Source organism: Saccostrea echinata, unplaced genomic scaffold, assembly GCF_033153115.1.
Source record: "Saccostrea echinata isolate AGI-Se365-2 ecotype Australia unplaced genomic scaffold, CSIRO_AGI_Sech_v1 ptg000054l, whole genome shotgun sequence".
NCBI lineage: Eukaryota > Metazoa > Mollusca > Bivalvia > Ostreida > Ostreidae > Saccostrea > Saccostrea echinata.
In genome coordinates, this window is record NW_026889803.1 from 52,296,724 (window position 1) to 52,321,124 (window position 24,401).

At 35.5% G+C, this 24,401-nt stretch overlaps 1 protein-coding gene across 1 annotated transcript; it reads right to left on the reverse strand.

Moving 5' to 3' along the window:
* Positions 1-6,855: 6,855 nt before the first annotated feature.
* LOC133205005 (uncharacterized) lies at positions 6,856-23,664 on the reverse strand. Its single transcript, XM_061340746.1, has 17 exons — positions 22,903-23,664; positions 18,010-18,738; positions 14,864-15,121; positions 14,521-14,715; positions 14,188-14,427; positions 13,859-14,086; positions 12,235-12,437; positions 11,899-12,029; positions 11,328-11,434; positions 10,635-11,122; positions 10,254-10,421; positions 9,487-9,688; positions 9,034-9,225; positions 8,697-8,854; positions 8,116-8,433; positions 7,913-8,017; positions 6,856-7,030 (listed from the first exon to the last, which is right to left on the reverse strand). Exons 1-17 carry the CDS (start codon positions 23,639-23,641, stop codon positions 6,878-6,880), a joined length of 4,614 nt encoding a protein of 1,537 aa, XP_061196730.1. The 5' UTR covers positions 23,642-23,664; the 3' UTR covers positions 6,856-6,877.
* Positions 23,665-24,401: the final 737 nt, after the last annotated feature.

Sequence of the window (24,401 nt, forward strand, 5' to 3'; positions counted from 1 at the left end):
GGAAGCTGTCATTTATTGAAATAAAATCAAATCAAGTTGCATCTTGCAGTACGTTCGTCGCATTCACGCGTTTTCTAACATTTCTCGGCAAACCAGGTCTCCTCGGCCGGAACTTGAAGGTTTATGGGGGTATTGATAATTCGATCGTCGTTTACCTTCAAGTGCGTCTCATGGAAAGTTAACTTTTTTTCACAACGAACGAATGTGCCGTGAAATAAATATAATTTTATATCAATAGGACCTTGCAAGATTTTATATACATTTTCAGGCCCATAAAATGTTGTTTCAGTGTGTTTGTGTGTGTGTGTTTGGGGGGGGGGGGGTTCAACTGAACAACAATTCTTTGAAAAGAAAAAATAATTATTGAAGGAGGAAAATCGTGAGTTAGGCTTGTTTTTTTATTGCATAGTATTAGTATATTCATGTTTTGGCAAAATTATAGGGGCGAAAGGAGGGGGGGCACGTTTAAGCAGATGAGTCTTCAATACAGAGGTGGATTCGACGGGGGGGGGGGGGGTATAGTAGATAAATATAATAAAATAAAGCGGATGTATACCAGATATATATATATATATATATATATATATATATATATATATATATATATATATATATATATATGCAGTCTTGAAGACAGTAGCAGAATTATCGGGGGGGGGGGGGTCACCCCCTTTCAATTTTTTAAGAAAAAAAAAGAAAATGGGGGAAATATTCAATATAAAAGAAAGTCTTGATAAAACTTATGCTTTAATACTAATTTTACTACAAGTATTTTGACTTTCTATTGCCATTTAATCTTTTTGCCCCCCCCTTTTGAAATCCCGGATTCGTCTCTGGAAAGTATGTTACTTACATATATGTAAAGTATTAAGTATTACTTTTATTGCAAAATAAATATATACACAAGTACCTGTATATTTTATCCTGATCGCGGGACTTATTCTTATAGATGGATTCATATACAGAGATACTATAATAAAATGGGATAGTTCTAAAGTTTAATAACAAGTTCAAAAATCTCGCTAAAATATTATAAGTGGTTTGGATATTTTAAATATTTTGTAAGGGTAATTATTTCTAAACATATATTTTGGCATGTTTACATCACCGTTAGCATTTACAAAGCTGAAACTAACTTCATCAGCTCACTCTTTGTCGATTTTATTACAGTGTTCCACTGAGAATGATAGCACGTATGGCATTAGTTTTGACTAAAAACTAGCTTCAGTCCAGTTAACAAATGCAAAGGCAACTAGATCAGGAGTCATTTAATAGACTAGTTTACTACGTATATGTCATTACAATGAAGTTCCTAGGCCCCACCCCGCGCTGATTTCACTGCGACGACCACATATCAACACAAACATATACACAAAGTGCTAAACTATTAATTTCTTCATGTGCAAGATTATAAAGTGTGAATTTGCACATGACAACTACAGTAAAGGATTCAATTCGTGATGCGTAATTCTGAGGGGACAACTATCTGATTCTGATAGGTTCTGGTAGATTTTGGAGAAAAAAATCTGTCCTTGAAAATGTTGAAAAAAAATCTATTTTCCACTAGGAAGAAAGTAAATTATTTGACTTTGAGTGATGGTTACCCCAACCCCAACCTCCGCTCCCCACACATACTCTAATTTTCTCATTTTTTTCCTTTATTTTTTCCTGTCCACTTTTTTTGGTGTAGTAGAAATAAAAAAAAACTTTCCCTAATCATCTTGGAAATAAATAATCTGTCCTTCAATGACATGAAAATAAACATTTTGACTCGAAAAAATGCCTACCCCCCTTAAGAATCAAATTGTCCTCTAAATTGTATTATTCTGTTTTTGGTGTCTCTGTACCATCATTGAATATTCAAAAAAAAAAGCCAAGTCTTTTCCCTGTGTATACTTCCTTTTCTTCCAATATATCTCCCAATTTTCGTGCAGAACTTACTTCTGCAAATATCCGCTTTATTTTATTATATTCATTTACTATACATTTACCCCCCCCCCCCCCCCCACACACACACACAGTCAAATCCACCTCTGTATTGAAGACTCATCTGCTTAAAAGTGCCTCCCCCTCCTTTCGCCCCTATAAATTTGCCAATACATGAATATACTAATACTATGCAATAGAAAACAAACCTAACTTACGATTGTCCTTCTTCAATAATATTTTTTCTTGTCAAGAATATGTTGTTCAGTTGAACCCCCCCCCCCAAACACACACACACAAACACACTGAATCAGCTTTTTATGGGCCTGAAAATGTATATAAAATCTTGCAAGGTTCTTTTGATGTAAAATTATATTTATTTCACGGTACATTCGTTCGTTGTGAAAAGCAACGTTAGCTATTCATGAGACGCGCTTTGAAGGTAAACGACGATCGAATTATCTATACCCCCATAAACCTTCAAGTTCCGGCCGAGGAGACCTGGTTTGCCGAGAAATGTTGGAAAACGCGTGAATGCGACGAACGTACTGCAAGATGCAACTTGATTTGATTTTATTTCAATAAATGACAGCTTCCGATGTCTGAGAAAAGTCCGACTTGGGCGAAAAATTCTCGCTGTTAGTCAGAAAGTGCCCCTAAGCGGAATCCAACATGGAGGCTAGTTTCATGCCTTGTTATGTTTATAGTATAGTAGATATATATTTTTAACAATTAAGCTGGGGAGTGCCTATGTTGAGAAGTTGATGGCTCGTTTTAATGAGGGGGAGTATTTAAAAACGAGCCATCAACTTCTCAATAGAGAATACCCTATATGAGTCTTCATGCATCTGTTTATTATAACAATTTATTTTGTTGCTACATGTACATGATGTATCTATATTTAATAATGGTCGATTCTTCTTCACCACCACAACCGTAACAAGAGGCCCATGGGCCACATAGCTCACCTGAGCACTGTGGCTAGGAAAAGAGGAAAAATCTGTTTAGTATTGAAAAGCTTAAATGCATAAGTGGTCCCAACCTACCCCTAAAAGGGAGTGGGGGGGGGGGGGTATGATTTGAACAAAATTAAATCTACACTTACTAAGGATGCTTACATGATTTTTTCACTAACTGTGACTTTTTTCTCTACAAGTTTGAACTTTCATTGTGGCCCCACCCTACCCCTGGAGGTCATGATTTGAACAAACTTGAATCTACACCACCTGAGGATGCTTCCAAATAAATATGACCAATCATAAGTTTGCTGTTCTCGGGAAGATTTTTCCTATATACTCCTATGTTAAACTTTGATCGTCCATTGTGGCCCCACCCAACCCCCGGGGGTCATGATTTGAACAAATCTGAATCTAAACCACCTGCAGATGCTTCCATATAAATATTACCAAGGGGTCATGATTTGAACAAACTTGAACCCACATCACCTGAGGATGCTTCCATATAAATATGACCAATCATAGCTTTGCTGTTCTTGAGAAGAAGATTTTTGAAGATTTTTCCTATATACACCTATGTTAAACTTTGGTCGTCCATTGTGGCCCCACCCTATCCCCGGGGGTCATGATTTGAACAAACTTGAATCTACACCACCTAAGGATGCTTCCATATAAATATGACCAATCATAGCTTTGCTGTTCTTGAGAAGAAGATTTTTGAAGATTTTTCCTTTATATCCCTATGTAAAAATTTGATCGTCCATTGTGGCCCCACCCTATCCCCGGGGGTCATGATTTGAACAAATCTGAATTACCTGACAATAATTCCACATGAGTTTCATCTTTCCTGGCCCATTGGTTCTTGAGAAGAAGATTTTTCAATAATGCAATTTATTTTTTGCTATTTCATAGTTATCTCCCCTTGGAGGGGGTCGTGGCCCATTTGAATAAACTTGAATCCCCTTCACCCAAGGATACTTTGTGCCAAGTTTGATTGAATTTGGCCCCAGTAGTTCTGGAGAAGAAGATGAAAATGTGAAAAGTTCCCGGTTTACGACAACGCCAACGACGACAGACAACGGACAAATTTCTATCAGAAAAGCTCACTTGAGCCTTCGGCTCAGGTGAGCTAAAAAGGTAATTAAACAACGCATAGTGTTTTTTTCTAGTCAGAGGCCAGTTTTACAAAAGAACATACGACTAAGACGTAAATTTTTAATTTACATTATATTGAAAATAGTTTTAATCTTTTTAAAAGGAATGTAGTAAGATATTTTTACGCTAGCAAATTTAAACAAAATCATTTATTTTGCAAAATTTTACAGTCAATTTAAGTTTTCGGTTTTAGTCGTAAGTTCTTTTGTCAAACGGACTCCAAAACTCTATTTCGTGGTGGTGGGGTGCAAGTAGTCAAGGACAGATTATTTATTTTCTTATCAGTTGAGGACATATTATTTTATTTTGAACCTTTTTAAGGAAAAATTATTGATTTCCAAAATCTGCCAGCCCCGGTTCAGAATCAAATGGTCGTCCCCTTAAAAACAACATTTTTCAGGAATCAAAGCAAATGAAGTCACAATTTAATTACTTTTATTCTTTCTATATTAATCACTTTATAACAAACTCAAAAAATACAACTAAGGTCGATTCATGATGATAAAGAAGTCGACAAAAATATACATTAATATTAGGGGTGAAACGCCTCCTTCACGATACGATACGTATCGTGTGATTTTGTCTCGGTACAGTTATTTTCGATACGATACATTTTGATAGAAGGAAACAAATTCAACATTGTTTTATGTTTTGTTTCACTAAATCCTGTCACTAAATATACGTGCAAATTGACTAGAGGGAATTAATTAGAATGATTTGACTCTTAAAGATTATTTTACAAACTCTCAGTCCTCAAAATTTACGTTTTAAAAAATTAAATTATGCGTTGATTTACTTATACCAAACACGACTGAATAAGGATCCCGGCCAAAAAATGAACCGAACCGAAAATGGAGATTTTGTACCCTGTATCAAACCGAGAAAAAATACCGCGGTGAATCGATACCGCGGTGAACCGTTTCACTCCTAATTAATATTGAGAAACTCAAGACATGTACATCGATGTAGTATTCATTTATTAAGAAGATATTTTAAGATATCATTTAAGTGTATTCATTTTACATATATTATCTCTTGCATGCATTTAGGTTTACATTTAGGTTTTTTAAAAAGCCTTTGAAGATGTGTATCAACCAGGTCTCAAGACACACACACAAAAAAAAAAAAAAAAAAAAAAAAAAAAAAAAAAAAAAAAAAAATTGTGAAAACTTGAAGTATATATTGTGAGCACTGAGCTCACGAAATGATAACCCCGCTCTCATAAGAAGATAATGACAAAGTGCATTTCTTGGCAGTATGCAATGAGACTGTGAGAGTTTCATCGAATTGCTGCAGCAGAGTATTTTATATTTATAGAATTCTAAAATCTTGATAATAAGGATTGTCACGCTGATTCATACTATAGACCTGGTATCAATCGTAGTGTTGGTTTTAAAATCACGCTAGATAACATAGGTAGTCATAGATTACAGAGCCCACCTCAACGAATGTTGTCTTTAAGTAAGGCAAAGTCCCACACTAAACTAATAATCTAGTAGTGTGCATCCCTAGATGCTACATTTATGCAATTTTGGTCTGATAGGGCTTGCAGTTACTTGGGAATGGACTTATCTAATAAAAACTTTAACAAGTCACTCATCCAGAAAATGTAAGTCAAATCCAGCATCCGAAGCTAGTCCAGTAGTGTGCATCCTTAGATGTATCATCCATGCAAGTTTGGTCAACATAAAACTTCTAGATACTTTAATGAACCTGCTCCAAAAACTTTAACCTTGACGCTCATCCGGAAAATATAGGTCAAATCCAGCACCTGAAGCAACTCTGGTAGCATCATCCATGCAAGTTTGGTTCAGGTAGGCCTTATAGTTTCCTGGTCATGGACCTGTTCCAAAAACTTTAACCTGTTATAACTCATCTGGAAAATGTTTGTCAAATCCCGCATCAAAAGCAACTCTGGTAGTGTGCATCAATGAATGTATCTGCAGCGCAAATTTGGTTAGCGTAGGGCTTATAGTCACTTTAAAAAGAAAGTGCTCCTAAAACTTTAACCTGGTCGCTCATCTGAAAAATGTAGGTCAAATTCAGCATTAAAAAGCAAATCCACTAGTGTCCGTCCTTATTATAGATATATCATCCATGCAAGTTTGGTCCAGGTGGGGCATTTAGTTACTTTAGAATGATTTTAACTGGTCACTCATCTGGAAACTATAGATCAGATCCAGCATCTGAAGCAAGCCTGGTAGTGTGCATCCTTAAATGCATCATCCATGCAAGTTTGTTCAACTATGGAATGCCAAATTAACATATTTTCAAATATTTCTACCTATCTTCAAATAATTGTACCTATGTGCAAATAATTGAACGTATCTTCGAATGAATTAAAGATAGTTGACTTAAACCTATCTTCAATTCATTTGGAGATAAGTACAATTGATTTGAAGATAGATACAAATATTTGAAGATGGGTACAAATATTTCTATGTATGTTAATTTGGCGTTACATGGTCAACATAGGGCTTAGAGTTACTTTAGAATGAACCTGCTCCAAAAATTTTAACCCGGTCACTCATCCGGAAAGTGTAGGTCAGATCCAGCATCTGAAGCAAGCCTGGTAACTTGTGCATCCTTAGATGTATCATCCATGCAAGTTTGGTCAAGGCTATAGGGCTTATAGTTACTTGGCATCTTCCATGCATCTCTGATTAATATAGGGCATAGAAGTATTTTTAAAAGAAACTTTATTCTGGGACACCGACGGTATTAAATAAGCGCCCCCAACTTCATTTAGGGGAGGTAAAAAATGGTTGTAAAAATAAGATGACTTTTACAAAATACAAAATTTCGCACTAGAAAATATTTTTAAAAAACGATTTATTTTTTCAGGTCCTTTCATATATAAAAAGCAATGTACTAGCTGCACCTGTCCCTCCTACCAAGTCACGTGGGTATTTGTCTCTCAGATAGTTGGCAGCGGCGGTTTTGTGTGACTCGTCATACGGTGCCATACCGGCATAACAAAAAGCTTTCCAACCCTGCAGATTAAACAATTTAGAATATATTCTGCTGAGATAACTTTCATTAAACTTTTCAATTTTGACACTCTCATTTGATGTATTCGATATTTGAAACAAAATACGAAGTAGAAAAATATGAGTTAGTGATCATAATTTAAGATACATAGAAAATATGGCGGGAAACCAGATTTCTAAGGATTTTTTTTCATAGACAAGGATTGGAAAATTTCTTTCTCTTAAACTTATGATCTGGAATTAAACTTTTCTTAATACCTTTTTAGAAAACTGTCAAACTATAAAGAATCGAAATGCAAATAGATAATAGGGGATTAGTGGGCAAAAATTTTGTATCTTTTGAGGGATAAACCCAGAGGAGTTCCGCAAAATTGACTGACACCTCAGCATAATCAGTAGAATACCCACGAAGTAAAGTTTACTGACAATGTGCATCAAGCTGTATATAGAAAATATGTCGGTATGCCGATAAATTTAACAATTTAATTAAAAAGCAAATTATTTTCTCTTCTCTGTCGAAGTTATGAGAATTCTGAAAATGCAAACTTGTGAAGACTAAATGACAAAAGATTAATTTATGAAAATATAATAAACAGAGGAAGTGAAATTTTATCTTGTTACGCGCCAAGCATTACTAACAAAAATCTATGTGCTTTGTAAAAAATGTTAAAATAATCATATCATCTTAGTACAACACAAAAATTTATGAAATATTTATACATGTATAACTTATACACGCGACATTTCGATAAACAAGACAAAATTGGTGAAACTGAGAAAGCATTTCTTTATTCATTAATCATATTTCAAAATTGTCCTTCTGATAATTAAATTAATTATGTTATCAAAACTCAATGGTACCCACACACTTAAATATTTACTCACTGTCCCAAGGTCACGAAGGTCCTTAGGGTTTGCAAGGTTATAATCAGTGGCGTGTGACGGATTAATTGCCCAATCACAAGACTGCAGGATGTGTTTTGCCCAATCCTTAAAAAAATAAATAAATGAAATTACTGTACAGCAACAGCGCTGCGCTGATAACATTAAGAATATTATGACGCACAAATCAGTGATCATTTTCTGACCTTGTCCATCCAGTATTTGGATACTGCTGTAATGGGGATGATTTGGATACCAACCAAACACCCGTGCCTCATAGGAAACACGTTAGGGTCACAACCCCAATCCAGAGTGTAGACATAGAAACTGTCTTCTGCTATCTGACCGACTACACCAAACTTCTGCAATATCGTTGGGAATTGGTTGAAGTTGTGGTCACGCACGTGATAGTATTCCCGAACAGAAGCAATTTCAAAGGCCAACATCACCTGCCCTGTCCCCCGCAGAATGGGGTCGTCCAGTGCGTCCCCCAGAGCAGCCAGAGCATGGTAGCAGTTTAACGACTGAAAGGGTACTGGTTTTGACATAATTCATTTATAAGTGCTTACATTTATAGATAGTTCAACTTCACTTTAGAATAGGTACTCAAAAGTTTGAAGAAATTAAAAAAAAAAGTAAGTTTAAATTGACAAATTTCAAACCTTTAATGTAACAATATTACATCATAATACACATACATTTTTGTAGCTGGATTCGATTTTTTGAGAAACGATTTTCGTATATATCTCAAAAGGATCATAAAAACTTTGCTTTCTTAAAGTTACACCTCTGAGGAGGATTCCTCTTGCCTTAGTCCTGGTCCCACACCACTTGCCCACGATATTCCCATGTAAATATCCTTATGGCGTACCACGGGGAAAAATTTGTCCTTGTAACTAGGGTTACCGACATCTCGTGCCAAGGCATATATTCTCTGTCGGTGTTCTTAATATGGATAAAAAAGGAAGACATTCAGAGCTGCTGAATACAGCCAAATGAATCTTAATCAGAGAGTTATCAATCACGATATTGAACTTTTTTAATGTTCCAAAATTTACAGACATTCGAAAATTGAATTAATAAAGATAATTTTAAAATGGCATCCAAAATGACAAATAACGTACGCTGAGCCCAGGCCTTGTCATGCCGCACATAATAGGCGAGGGCATAAAGGAAGTACCCTAGATGAAAGTGGTGGTCATTGTAGAAGGGAAAGCCATAGTCTGTGTAAAAATGTGCCTCCCCATCCTCACCACGGAGGAAAAGTCCACCCCACACAGTGTCATAATGGAATCTGTTTCTCTCTGGAAGAGAGTCTGCAGAACAGATGGCACACAATTGGTATTGATTTATGAAAATCATTAGTCTAGCCAATTAAGAAATATAGTACAACAATACATGTTAAAACTAGATCTCTTCCAAAGAAAAATATTCAGTTAAATGATTGGGATACTACGAATGAAGCAAACATGCACTGCTACGTCTATTCTTGTACTTCTAGATATAGCAACAACTGGCTGCAGGTCATGCATTGCATGTTTATTTCCTGAAGAAATTCTTTCCTTCAGAATCATTACCGTCTATGCGAAGCCATTTTTCCAAACAATGTCTGATTTTCCCGTCCAGTGCCTGGTAATGATGAGTTCCAAATGCACGCGAGATGCTAGCCAGTCGAGCATGCATGCCGATTCCCTTTCCCACACCGTAACTGTCCGAGAAAGAGCAGTAAGTCTCCAGATTGGCTTGAGAGGCATCCCTCTCTATAGCTTGCAGTATGTCCTATAGATCAAAGAGATTAGTTTGAGAAGCATACCTCTCAATAGCTTGTAGAATGTCATATAAAGGATAAACGGAAGTTGACCATATGTACTTTTGAATAATGCAGACACAAAAAAAAAAAATAAATCGTTAAAGATATTTATAATGTATATTAGTAAATCTGGAAGAAAAATTCCTTTTGCATTTAAATAAGACACAATATCAGATTTGCTTAAATGTGTAATGTTAAATCACTAATTATGTGGGGTTTCGTTTTACCGACGAATCCATGTCCTCCTTGAAAATGTTAAATTTTCAACCTACAGTAACATGCTTTTCTACCATCCTTTTTCAAGCAGAAAATCAATTCCACACAAACAAATAATTTTTTTCTCAAGCCATGAAAATTTGTACCTCATAAAAATCTTAAGTGATTTTACAATATACTTTGAATGAAATCTAAAAACCATCCAGACCTTTTTCCAGATGAGAGATAGAACAAAACCAAAACATGATTTTCAAGATTTTATATGGCAAAGGGGTAGAAATTATGGTATTTCCTTTGTTGGTCATATGGGTAAAATACCTGGAGGTGCTGGTTGTTGGCCTTTATAGCCTGTACACCAGCAAGGTCGGGTTCCATAGCGGCATGCGGTGCCTCCATATCCAGTAACCAGCTAGCCCCCTCAAAACCCTTAAACGTATAGACTGTAGACCGCAAGTTAGCTGCATAATGATCTTTTAAGATGTACGCCTGCAATGAAAATGGAACTTCTTCAAAAACAGATAAGATGTGTTTTGTGATACTCATTTATATCACAATTTAAAATGTCGCTAACTTTGAAGGGAAGGTTTACACCTCAAATCTGCCCCTGAACTGTTACTTAATATATGCTCTTTGCATTTCTAAAACTTCCGTTGAAATACTAGTGATATAAATGGAATACATCAAATGTTCTTAACATACATGGTGTGGCATCGTGATCATAAGAAGTGTTCCTGCCGACTGATAGGAAAACTGGTTATTGGGATTCCATTCAAAACTGGCATATGCTCGATCATTCTTGACGCAGTATGACGCCTTAGGCTTGTAGGAATACACTCCCAGATACCTGTCCAGGACTGTATCATTTGAGTGATCTCCCCTCAGACCCGCACCTAAATAAGCGAGCTGCATGAATCCTGAGTACGTGCCACCGTTTGTAGGAGTAAAAGTTATAGTATTGTCGGCTTCGTTGATGTGCGGGGTGACCTTGTTTTGGAAATACAGTAAGAATTTCCTTGTTTGGTTTGGTAATTCATCACCTGGTTCATTCAGTTCCATGATAAACTTTGACCCCTGGCTTAGAGGTCTGGAAGAGGCAGTTGTCCGAATCGTGTGTGGTGGATGTGTATGATGTGGACGGGGTGTTGTGATAGAGTGTAGGGTAGGGGCTGGAGTCACGTGACCTCCACCTGAATGTAGGATATTAAATTTCTTCTTATGCGGTAAACACTAAGTTGCATGCAAGGTTTGAGTTCTGCTTAAAATAGTCATATTCCTTTCACACAGCACCCTACACACTACAAACTTTGTTGTCTTTAATTCAAAATAATAATAAAGTCAACCTCTTGCTGATATGTGTAGACCCGTTACCGGTTTTCGGAGATTTTTTTTTACCTGACGCTGCTGATCCTAAATCGGGTCCCCCACAGACCATTCTGTATGGGCGTTCTACCCAGTAGGAGCGTGGAAGGGTTATGTAACCTATGATGTTTACTGCAAGTCTATCAAATGAAGCATACTGGAACATTACATGTAACTGAAGATTAATTTAATCACAGTATCGAATTCGAAATTCTTGTTTTGTTAAAATACTTTTACGGTAAACATTGGCATACACGTAGTTAAGAGATCATCGTTCATAAAATTCAATTATTTACATTAGAATTTCAATAATAGATCATCATCAAAACTTAAAGTACAGTATTTCAGAGATCGAGTTATTTCAAGTCGAAGATAGTATGAAAACAAGCTATTTATATAATTTTCCTGAAGTACATTTCAAGTGTTCTGGTTAGACAAGTTTGACACATTTTCATATGTATGTTGTTTGCATGTAACTTCCTTTTTTCGATAGATAAAGCTTGTAGACACGTTCTAGATGCTAAGTGGAAGTTTCCGGTCTGGTAAGAAGAGGCCTATCTTGATTAGGAAGTAAACTTTTACTTATATTTTACTTTCTCCTTACTTAATGTTCTGGGCAGGTGCTCGCAGTTTGACAGTGACGATGTTTCCAGTGTGGGTACAGAGGGTGGGGTTACAGGTACGCATAGGTGGAGGGTTCCCCCAGGTATTCTCTGGCTCAACAGCATATTGAATCTGTTAGTCATCATAACAGTGTTAATTTGGTGATACCATTTTCTTTATTTCTTATTTTTATATTAATGGCCAATCCCCTCAATACCAAAGTTCAAAATTAAATACAATGTACTATTAAAAGGAAATTTGATATATATTGACAAAAAACAAAGGATGTCACATTAAATCACTCTCATGCCATTGAATAATGTAGTGTTTAAACAACCTTGTCAACCCCTGGGATGTTGTAGTGACCAAGGTCAACATCAATCTGTAGATTCCTGTTGGAGTCACAAGAGGCATGTAACGCTATTTCACCCGCCCTTTTTTCGCTGCGTCGACTGTGACATGTGACTTCTTCCGGATGATTTATCCAATCCCAAGGGGTGACGTAGTGACCAACGTAGTTAAAAGCAAACGCCATAACACCTGCTCAAAAATTGTCATCGCAAATATAATTGTATTTTTTCATCCATGCAGATTCCAGCATATGGAGTTAGATAACAATTTTTTATAACCCGCTTGAACTTAAAGAGTTGAATTGTAATCAAACTAGCACTTATGTAAAATTATGTAAAATGTGTAAAAATCTACCACTTGCTTCCAACTCACTCTCACTGTGGCCAATAGACCCCCCCCCCACACCCCAATATGAAAACACCTGACCCTAGGGCCACGAATTTCACAATATTGGAAGCGGCGCTCTTGCTCATCATATCTAATCACTAGTTTGTCTGGTTGATAAACAGATGAAGTGAAGATGATTTTTTTAAAGAATATATAATTCATTTTCACTATATGAGTATACAGCCCAACCCTAACACCAGAACCCCTTTAACCCTGGGGCCATAACTTTCACAATTTTGGTAGAGGGTCCATTTCTTATTACAATCATACCAACAGTTTGACTGCTTGATGACAAAAAGTAAAGAAAAAGATTCTTAATGATTGTATTTATTCTGATGGTTTCAGCCCCACCCTTCAGACCTCAAGGGGACGGGAACCATGAAATTCACCAATTTTTTTCCTCCTTACCAGAAAATGCAAAAAATGGAAACTGGTTCCTTTCCAGGGGAGAAGCTGAAAATGTGCAAATGTTGACGACGACGGATAGCAATAGGTCACCTGACAGGCATCTAACAGGCATACTGTTTGCATGATTATACTGTATACAGGAAAATTTTCGCCTGCGTTTTATTTTCACCCCCTTCGTCCAACACACTAGTGGGCGAATTTAAGACGGGGCGAATTCAAAGAAGACAGTATAATTTCTTAAACAGAACTGTGACTGGGTAAATTTAAAACGGGGCAAATTGTTTGCAAGTGTGAGAGGGCGAAAATAACACGGGGCGAAAATAACCCTGTATACAGTAGTATAAAGTACTCAACCTATTAATAAAATCGTGAAATTCATAACCCCTTGGTTCATAGTTCAAGCCCTAGGATGGGGCTTAGTAGGTCTAATACTGAAAATCTTCTTCGTAACTCTTGGACATGATGCAGGCAAATCGATTATAATGAGCAGTTATCCCTCTACAAAAATTTTAAAAATCATTCCCCAGGTTTGGGCTGTAAGTCGTAAATTGAAACTTATTTTTACTACATGTATCATCCTCTTTACTACCGAACTGCTAGGAGAAATCATGCATGAATATGATAATGTTAAAAAGTTTTCACAGAACTGTTTTTGTTTTGATCACAGTAGTGTAGATCATTTCCAGATGGACCTAAAGAAGCCATAGCCTAAGAAACTTGCATGTAAAACGCAGGTGACCGTAAAGGCTCATGGACCTCTTGTACTGAAACCTCATCAATGGTTTTGCCTGATTGATAGTCAATAGAAATCTAACCATGAGCATTGGGTACGTCTATCTGCAGGATCTTCCCTCCATCAGAGAGTCTACACTTGCTGGCATCACAGTTGGTCATAGGGTGATCCCCAGCAGTCCAGCGAGTCTTCGGTCTGGCAGCATACTGTATCTTTGTCACATCTGTGATTCTTTTTGTGTTTTGTAGTTTTAGGTGCAATGTTCCACCAGAACAGGTGGCGCTAGCATGTCCACTTCCAGCATCCAATACTTCAAGGAAATCAGGCATAATCGAAAAATGACGTGTTTCTATACAGTATCCATACCCGACTATAAAGATGACTGATAGTATAAAGACAGGCATTACATACCTGTTCTTTCTAAGGGACAATTAAAATTCACGTGATGTCCAGCAAAGTTGGCCAAACAGAAAGGCTTAATAACAGGATTGGCATTAGTGAAGAGATGGGTTAGCAAGGCTGATCCACGCACCAAGGGCACCTCCATTTTACCCCCATTGCCATGGTATTCAAAGTTAGCATACAAATCGCCAAAACTTGTCAGGACTGGATCGGAACTTCCGGCAATTCCTACTCTGACACCGGACTCACCTAGTCATGGATGAAAACTGAATGGTTATACATGAAACTACTAGTATACAGTATACATGCATATATGCAATCAACACTGTTTTTAAAAATTACCTGAGAAATCCCCTCCCGGGTTTCCATCTGGACCGCTTACCACTTGTCGCATGTTGGTTCCCATGTCTGTCAGTTTGTTCCAAGGCTCACCGGACTTCCATGCCGATTGTTGCATCATCAGATCCGTTCGATCCGGATTCGTCCACCTGTCCATTGTGTACGCATCATACACAATACCAGACGATGTCATTATTGCTGAAAGATTGGTAAACGCTTCTTACCATCTTAATTACGATGATTCCTTAATTTGATTACAGAAACCACATAAAAAATTTCCTAACTTTCTCAGAAGCTACATATTATTTTCAGCTGATACAAAAAAATATCAGAACGATTCACCTGCCTTCATAAGGGAACAACCTCATAGGAATTGGTTTGTTATTTTTTATTTCATTGGTTGCAAAATGATGAGTTGGAATCGGTCCATGCTGGCGCAGGTTCCCTGTCCTAACCGGAGAAGCTTTGTTTCCTACCTCCGTGGTTCTTCCAAAAATGATCCCGGGGTCAGCTGTATCCAAGGGGTGCTCTTCAAGAGGCGTGCAACCGGGAGGCAAGGCGCCATCGATTGTGGTACCAAATAATCCAATCAAGCACAACAAAACTAAGATAAAATTGAATGAGGAAGAAAGAATATTTACTATTATATATAAATTAGATTATTAAAATTGGAATTATATTTTTTCTCAACCGATACACAAAAGTGGCACAATTACGTTAAAAGGTTAATAAATTCTTTGAAATTATTTATCGTATATCAGGTTGAATATTAAATTTAGAATTATATTCTATCTCAACTGAATAAAATATACATGTCAAGGTTTATAATTTTTTTGAAATTATTTACAGTCACATATAAGGTTAAATCTATTACATTTTCAGCATTGAAATACTGTAATATATTTTAACTCAGCTGATATACAATGTATATTTAAAGGTTCATAAATTCTTCGACATTGTGACTTATTATTCATTGACGAGGTTATCATTCATTATGTACCTATTGAATTAAGACAATATAAAAGCAAGAATGTGGTCGTTTGCATCCGTATAAAATCTCTTTTCGAATAATAGCGATAAATTCTCAGTTGCTTTACCTAACCAGGTCTCTTTGATGATGTTTCTCTCCCAGTCCATGCTGTTCTATCGGACTTGGATATTTTTCTGTCTTATCTATCAAAATGACCTGGTGCCGACAAATAGATAAACATTCTCTGCGCTACAGTAACCATTACCGGTTCTAAATATGAATATACCTATATATATATATATATATATATATATAGAAAGCACAAAGAAATTCACTTTTATAAGGATACCCACTTCCGCCCCAGCCCGGGGTTGAACTCTCGACCTACGGAATCTGTCTCCTAGCAGTACAGGAACAGCGCGCTAGACCGCTCGGCTATCTAGGCAAGTCTAAAAACTTGCTTTCGATACCGATGGAATTCTCGCGGCGCTGCCCTACACTACACGGTCATTGAGAATGGAAGTGAGATACAGTTATTTGGACATTAGTTTTATTAGAGGATCGTTACCAATACACGTTGTAATGAAATTCATTTTTATTTATAAAGCACATTTTACAACTACTCTTAAACTAACATAACTGCCCTAAGTGAAGAAATATTAATATAGAAAGCACAAAGAAATTCACTTTTATAAGGATACCCACTTCCGTCCCAGCCCGGGGTTGAACTCTCGACATACGGAATCTGTCTCCTAGCAGTACAGGAACAGCGCGCTTGACCGCTCGGCTATCTAGGCAAGTCTAAAAACTTGCTTTCGATACCGATGGAATTCTCGCGGCGCTGCCCATGAGATGCGAAGGTCTGGTATATAAAAAATAATAATCTGCCTATCAGAGTATGTATATTTGGTTTTCTAAATGTAAAAGAAATGATACATTGTTCAATGTAAGGAATTATTTATAAAAATGAATACTATAGAGATTTATTTGAAAATTTTATAACTGTAATGCTCCTTTCTAATTTCAGCACATTATTTAGGAATCAAAAATATATTTAGTTTTATGCTATCATATTTATATTAATTATTTACAGTTCTCATACACAAAAATCTTTCACTCCATCATACTGCCTAACATTCAAACATTCACTCAAAGTAATAAAAGTAGGGAAAATATAGAAATTGTGGAAACTTAAATAAAACACTAACCTGCTTGCAGAATATCACTTGATCCAGAATATTTTCAAAATAATAAAGTCAACAAACTTAAAGAAAACTTCAAACTTGTGGGAACACTCACATACCCATGTTAACCCGCGAGCATGACAAACCAGAAAATTCCCTCCTGAAAATCATGTGACTAGTTACGAATGACACTTTATTTAAAGAACTATAAATAGTAACATAGCTACAGATAAATCCTAATGAGGACTATAAAAAAAAAAAAAACAAAACAAAAAAAAAAAAAAAACTAATACTTTACCAATTAGACATAATAAATAATAAAATACAAACACATCAATTGTAGTTTGAATAAATAAATCTTTATTAACATATTTCAATTTAAATTCTGCAAATAAAGGAATATTTTAAGTCAATGAAATTTCTGAAAATAAATTTTTTAAAACATATTGTATCTCTCTAATACACTTCATCCAAATTTTGTCCATGCCATAAAATGATAACCTTTTGAAACTCCAAACTTAGAAGAATGGAAAATCAGATTAAGAAGGGATATATCCATAAAAGGGTTTTGACCTTAACCTTTTTCAAATCAAGGTCGTCAATTTTCATGATCCAAACAAAAAAATTTCACTACCCTTTGACATTAAAACTTCAGACATGGAAGGCAGAAGGCAGAACAATGAGGATGGGATGCACTGGACCAAAATTTGGACCTTTATCCATGGCTCAGATTAAAAATAATGTCCAGGTCATACTTGAGAGCCCTTTGACATTAGTACTTCAAACTTCGAACATGGAAAGATGAGATTAAGATGAAAAAAGGCGCATCCCCCACCCACCCCATGACACATTTCTTAAATCAAGGTCACATTAAATAAAGCCCAAGCCCAAAAAGTGAGAAGCCTTTAACATTAAGATTTGAAACTTGCAACATGGAACAATGAGATAACATGAGATGCATTGCACCAAATTAAAAGTTTGCTTTGTCACATGAATTTGAATTGTTGACTGTGTTTTAACAGAAATTAGAAACAGTACATTGTATATTTCTGCCTTTACAGAAAGCGTGGTTGCCCGACTGAAGTTGCATTTTCAAAACTTGTAAAAACATTAATGAGCTTGTAAGGAATTATATTGCAGAAAATGCGCTAAAATTTGTTCATGAACGCTTAATATTGCAAGGTCTCTTTTAAAAGAGACACCTTGTTCCATCAAAAAAGCAATTTAATTTGAAGATCTCAATGGCACAGATAAAAAATAAATATTTATGTGCAGGTTAATTTTTATAGTTAATTTTCCTCCTGTGTATCACGTATCACGAGAGCTACTATGAATTACTTTTTTTATTTTTGGCATAAAGTTCGTCAATATCCAACTTTCTCTTGCTTGAGGAGGGAGTCACGGTATTGTTGAAGTTTAGTTTCTCTGATAAATCTGAAATACAATTATTAACGAGAGTTGATTTACATGAACTAGTTGTATGGGGAAGAGAACTAGAATTTTCACCCATCAAATCGACGTTCTTGGTAGCATAGGCTTCAACGTTCTCGGTCAAATCTAAATCCATTGCAGTATCACGCTGTATAAGGATAGTTGCTTGCTCACCCAATTCTTCTTTTAGAACACACAACTCAGATTCGTACCCTCCCTCCACGCATAAATCCAGAGCCTGTTCCAAATAACCTCTTGCAATTCGAAAATTTGATTCAAGTTTGTGAAGATGAGCTTTTGCTCGATAAAAATGGACTTTCCTTCTTTTATCCATCTCATCCAGGGCTTTATCCATTTCACAGAGGCATTCTTTTGCTGCTTTCATGTCCTCACTTGAAATATCAACATTCTTAATTGCTCGTCCTGAAGGTTCAAGTGCCAGATGGCATGATATTTTCTTATCAAGGTAAACTCTTCGCCATGTGTTTCGTATGCCCTCGTCTTCGTTTTGAAAGTAACCAAGCCCCTCTTCTGTAAGATTCAGAATGTCTACTTTATCTATAACAGATTTTGTTTCAGCGAATCGTTTAAGTTTGTAATTAACCAGTGCAAACATGCAGTTTCCGATATCACGACCTGAATGCAGAAATGTTTTGGCATCCTTCAATGCTGCCTCTATATATTCCTCTCCCTTTTGGTCTCTGCCTCCGAGAAAAAGAGCAACACCGTATCGAGCATGATGTCGTATTCTACTTAAGACAGGGTTAGAGGTTTTAGATATCAGATATTCCATTTGAGGAAAAACCGGCGATTGCCAGAGGTTTTCGATGTCTGATGAATGAGTTCTTTCGATAACAGCCACAGAGTCCAACAGAATAAAGCAGCAGTCGGCTCTTTGACGCGTCTCAGAGAGAGAGCACTGGCTTAGATCTTCGTGATTCATAAGTCGTTTTGTCCAGCGTAGGAAATCACACTTAAATTTTCGTGCCTCAGAATTATGAATTTTGATCTTTAACTTCTCCGCAAAATTATCTACAAATGGCAGACTCTGAGTGCCTGACTGTCTTACAAAACTACATAGCTGATTATCATCATTTTGTTCTCCTTTTAGACTTTGTCTTATTTCTTCACAACAAAAGTCATATCCTGCTTTGTCCAGACATTCTAAAAAGTCCTGCATAGAACAACGATGACTCACCTTGTGTAAAAGACTCATGATTTTCTCCATATTTGTAACATCCTTACTGAATATTCTTTTCAGAAGCTTCCTGTTGATTATTTCCTTGGCGAAAAACAGTGGCGCAATTACCTCTGCACGTATAGTCTCTATCAACTTGGGATGATAACGACGCAATATTCTTTTTTCTATGTCGTTCATTTTTCATTTGTCTAAAAACGTAACAGAAAACGGTTCCATGTGTTCTGTTTACTTTTCGAACAACGTACAATGTAGCTCCTTGGACTTTAATACTGTTTAGAATGTTTTTTAATAATCCCTTAAAATATGTTTCGATTGATAAAGTCGTCTGCCCGCGAGCTTGCACTGTCTTTATATACAAGTGTAACATATGTAATCGGCTGCATTTGGCCTTGAAAACGGGAAATTCTAACTCCATGTGTGATGTTTATTTTCTGAAACTGAAACTGAATAGAGATCTTTATTGATCAAATAATACTTATTAGTGTGAAAAGAAGTCATTTCATCATTGATCTTTCATTTAAAAAAATGTGTTCTACTCCTGACCATAGAAATAATGATCTGAAACACAGACAGAGCCTGTAATTGATAAATTTTTTTGGTAAAAACGTTCTGTTTTATTTTCCAAAATATAAGATTAAAGCAAAGAATCATATACTGATAAAAGTCTTTTTTTCTGTGTTGGGGGAGCAAAACATCAAATGTTGCACTCCTGACATAAATGGGTATGCACGGATACTCGACTCTCATTAATGCTGCTTGTGATTCATATAACATTTTTAACTTTTAAATGGTATATATCAGTTATTGTTCTACACTTTGAAAATTCTTTTTTGACTTAATTGTCATACAGAGTTTTAAAATCAATGTTTTTGGCAACATTACATTTTTTCTGTTACATTCCTGATATGGTATAACATTTTTTTAGCATCAGCCATGACTACAACTCGGTCAAAGAAAAGTTAATACAGTCTAAATTTAGTTCAATACATTGAATTTTATCAGGAAAGTCTTTCTTTCCAACATAAACTAGTATTATTTATTTTAAAAGATCTTCAAGAATTATATTTTTTTAAAATGTCACAGAAAGGTGTTGCACTCCTCATTTTTGGGTTAACTTTTTTGTGACTCAAGATGTCAATGAAATATTTGGCAGGAATTTAGCCAACATCAAAAGACGTATGCTGAGACATTGAAATTTATTCACATTGCCTGTTTTTTAAGTGCAGATCGACAAATATGTGCCCCTTCATTTTTATTAATTCACCCATATAACAATTAACCATTATCTTCGACTTCTTTGTGTCTTCACTGGCGGATTAAAGCTGAGGTCTCTCCTTTTTTTCTCCTACCCCTGCTAAAGCAGGGCAAACACATAGTGAACAGGTATTTTTGAAATAAGATAAATGCATCGAAATTTGAGAATCTCAATCTCTTTCATCCATTTAAAATGTATCAACATTACCAATCAGCCACTACTTTGAGCATAACTGCTCTTAAGGAAGCCTTACCAAACATTTTGGCTTTCACTAATTTAAGTGTATATTTAAGTGTATATGTATCTGTTACTGTATATTCTCAGTGGGTACGCAATATATACTGGTAAATTAGGTAAAAGGACATAGGCTATAATTCTCACTTGAATCACTCGTTCTGAAAAATAATGATTTGAAATTCTGTACTTTAGAACCAAAGCACAAAGGCCAGAATTTCAACAAAAATTCTTAAGTTTACAGTCATGTTTGCATATTGATTAGTATGGGCCCCATTCTTGAGGAAGTTATATATCCCTTGATAAAAGGTTTGAATCTCTGTGGCCACATCCAAGTATTTTGGAGTAATCTTTGGAGGATGAATTTCCTCGTAGATTTTACTTTTCTAATAAACTTTAATTTGGACCCTAATGACTTAGTAGATTTTGAAGGATATAACATTTTACACATAAAACAATTTTTTGGTTTGTATATTATATTACTACCAGATGTGCTTAAATTGCTTAGTAGTTTCCAGAAAAATTTTTTAACAGAACTTGATACAATGCCATAACTCAACCAAAAAAAAAACAAAAAAAAAAAAAAAACAAAAAAAAAAAAAACAAAACAAAAAAAAGCACAAGAGAGTTTTTCAACCACAATGCAGGAAACAGTCCTGATTTAAATTTGGGCTGGAATAAAGAAGTCGTTGGTCATTTTAATGCTTTGTATAGATTTCCATTCGTGACCTTGTACCTATTTATTTACTAGACACATTGGGATATATAGTGTTATTGGTTTTCCAGTGCTTTATACTCATTGGGTCAATATTAACAGCATGACTGTTTTTGAGTAATTTCATCCAAATAAAAAAAGAGTAATAATATAGGCTAAACATAACTTCCTATTATCATCTCTGTGCTTAATTAATTAATTGGAATTATTAATTTTAACGATTGTACATGAACAATATAAATATTTTTGAACAATTTTATGCAAATAGTCTGCAAACAAATAAAAAGAGTAATATACAATGTACGTTAAAGATAACATCCTTATCAATCATCTATGTAATTAAATATTAATACTAAAAATATTCGCGTTAACATTATTACATTTTTACTACAATTTTATGCAAATATGTATAGCCTATGTATAGCCTAATCTTTAAGTAAATAAAAAGAGCGATACAATGCGATAAAAAAATCATTATCAATATTATCTTTGGGATTAAATAATTATACTATTCATGTTTACATTTATAACATCAATATTTTTGAAAACATAAATCAGCAATAAATTAAAAAAAAAAAAGGCTTTATTTTGAATATGAAAGTAAAAAAAAATAATTTTAAGAAAAAAGAATATATTTCCTATTAGTTACAATTGGAGTCAACATGAACTTTAACACATGTATTTACTCATCCACTACCAGGTCACTCTCGTTTGAAGAAGTAAGCATACTGTTTTCAATGTTTAATTTTCGAGATAATTCTGATATACATGTGGTAACAATAGGTGATACATCAGAACATTGGAGAGGTGAATCAGCAGCCTCAGATAAACAAACTCCCTCCTCCTCCGGACTTTGTGAGCCATCATCCCACGTCAAATCTAAATTCATGCATGTAAAATTGTTATGGTCTGTCAAAGTGGAGGAATGCTTTCCTAATTCGTGTTCTAATATGTGTAATTCGGATTCATATCCTCCTTTAATACATAACTCCAATGCCTGTTTTAAAAAGCCTTTAGCAATCCAAAATGCTGATTCTTGTTTGTACAAACGCGCTTGCTCTTGATAAAAATGAATTTTTCTTCGTTTATCTTTCCTACTCAAAGTGTTATCCATTTCACAGAGACATTCCTTTGCTACCTTTAGGTCTTCGTTTGAAATCTGGGCACTTGTAATAGCTCGTCCTGAAGGATCAAGAGCCAAATGGCAAGATATTTTCTTGTCAAGATACACTCCTCGCCAATTGTTTCTCGTGTCCTCATCCTCGTTCTGAAAATACGCAATTCCATCTTCTATAAGATTAAGGATTTCTTGTTTACCATCTATAGCATTCCTTTTACTGAATTGATTAAGTTTATAATTAACCAGTGCAAACACACAGTTTCCGATATCACGACCTGAATGCAGGAATGTTTTGGCATCCTTCAATGCTGCCTCTATATATTCCTCTCCCTCTTGGTCTCTGCCTCCGAGAAAAAGAGCAACACCGTATCGAGCATGATGTCGTATTCTACTTAAGACAGGGTTAGAGGTTTTAGATATCAGATATTCCATTTGAGGAAACACCGGCGATTTCCAGAGGTTATTTTTGTCGGAGGAGTGAGTTCTTTCGATAACAGCCAGAGAGTCAAGCAGAATGAAGCAGCAATCAGCTTGTTGACGAGACTCGGATAAAGAAAGTCTGCCTTGGCGCTGGTTAAACAATAACCGCTTGGCCCATCGTTTAAAATCACACTTAAAGTTTCGTGCCTCTGAATTATGAATCTTAAATTTTACTTTTTCTGCAAAACTATCCACAAAACACGAATTCTGAGAGGTTGACTGTCTGGCATAATTTCGAACCTGAAGATAGCTATCAGGTTTTTCTATCAAAAGTCTTACTTCTTTCCATAAAAAATCATACCCTGCTTTTTCCAGACATTCCAGAAAATCCGACATTGAACAACGATCATACACCTCAAACAGAAGAGCTGACATTTTCTCGACGTTGGGAGTACATTTATGGAGGATATCACTTAGAAAATTACTACTAATAACTGCTTTTGAGTAAAACAGTGGCACAATTTCCTCTGTCCGTATGGTCGTAATGAATTTGTAATGAAAACGTTGAAGTATTCTTCTTTCTCTTTCGTTCATTTTCTTAGTCCATCTTCCTGGAAATTATACATGGTTAGTAATTTTTTCGATATTTTAAGTCCCAGTTAGTATGAATTGATCGAACTGCTTCATAACACATGTCGCTATCCACATCGATTTTTACCATTGCCTGATATTTTTAAAAAAAAAAATCATGGCCTCTACTGATGACTCACCTGCTGCAGACGAGAAATTACATTATTTTGCGTTTCATTATCGCGTTGATCACTTCCAAGATGGATAGTAGTTGTTACTACCATTCGATGTAGTAAAAAAAGTTTTTGTTATAAATAATTTGCAGAAATGACTTGAACATTTGGGATTAAAATTTTCGAATTTATTACTTCATTGTATTACATTGTATATTATACAATCACTGATATTAAAAAAAAAACCCTTTCCCTTATACATTACAGATCATTTAAGTAATTCTAAGGTCACCTTTAAAAGAACGTATGTGTATGCATGGTTTGCCAGTTCAGATTCCGTTTAGATTTTTAAGTATCTTAATTTCTTTATTTAAAGAATAGTCTCAAAAATTCAAATACGAATCCTATTAAGGGCAAAAACACAACCCCCTGCAAACACCAGAGGTGTGTACGTGCCTAGGAAGAGTAAGCATTCTCTGATAAAAATTTTCAAAGGAATAATGCTTTTTAAAATAAATTCAATATATAGAGCACCCCCCCCCCCGACACCACAAAAACCCTTTCCATGTATACACAACTCTTTCTTTATAACCTCTTCCTTTTTCCTTTTC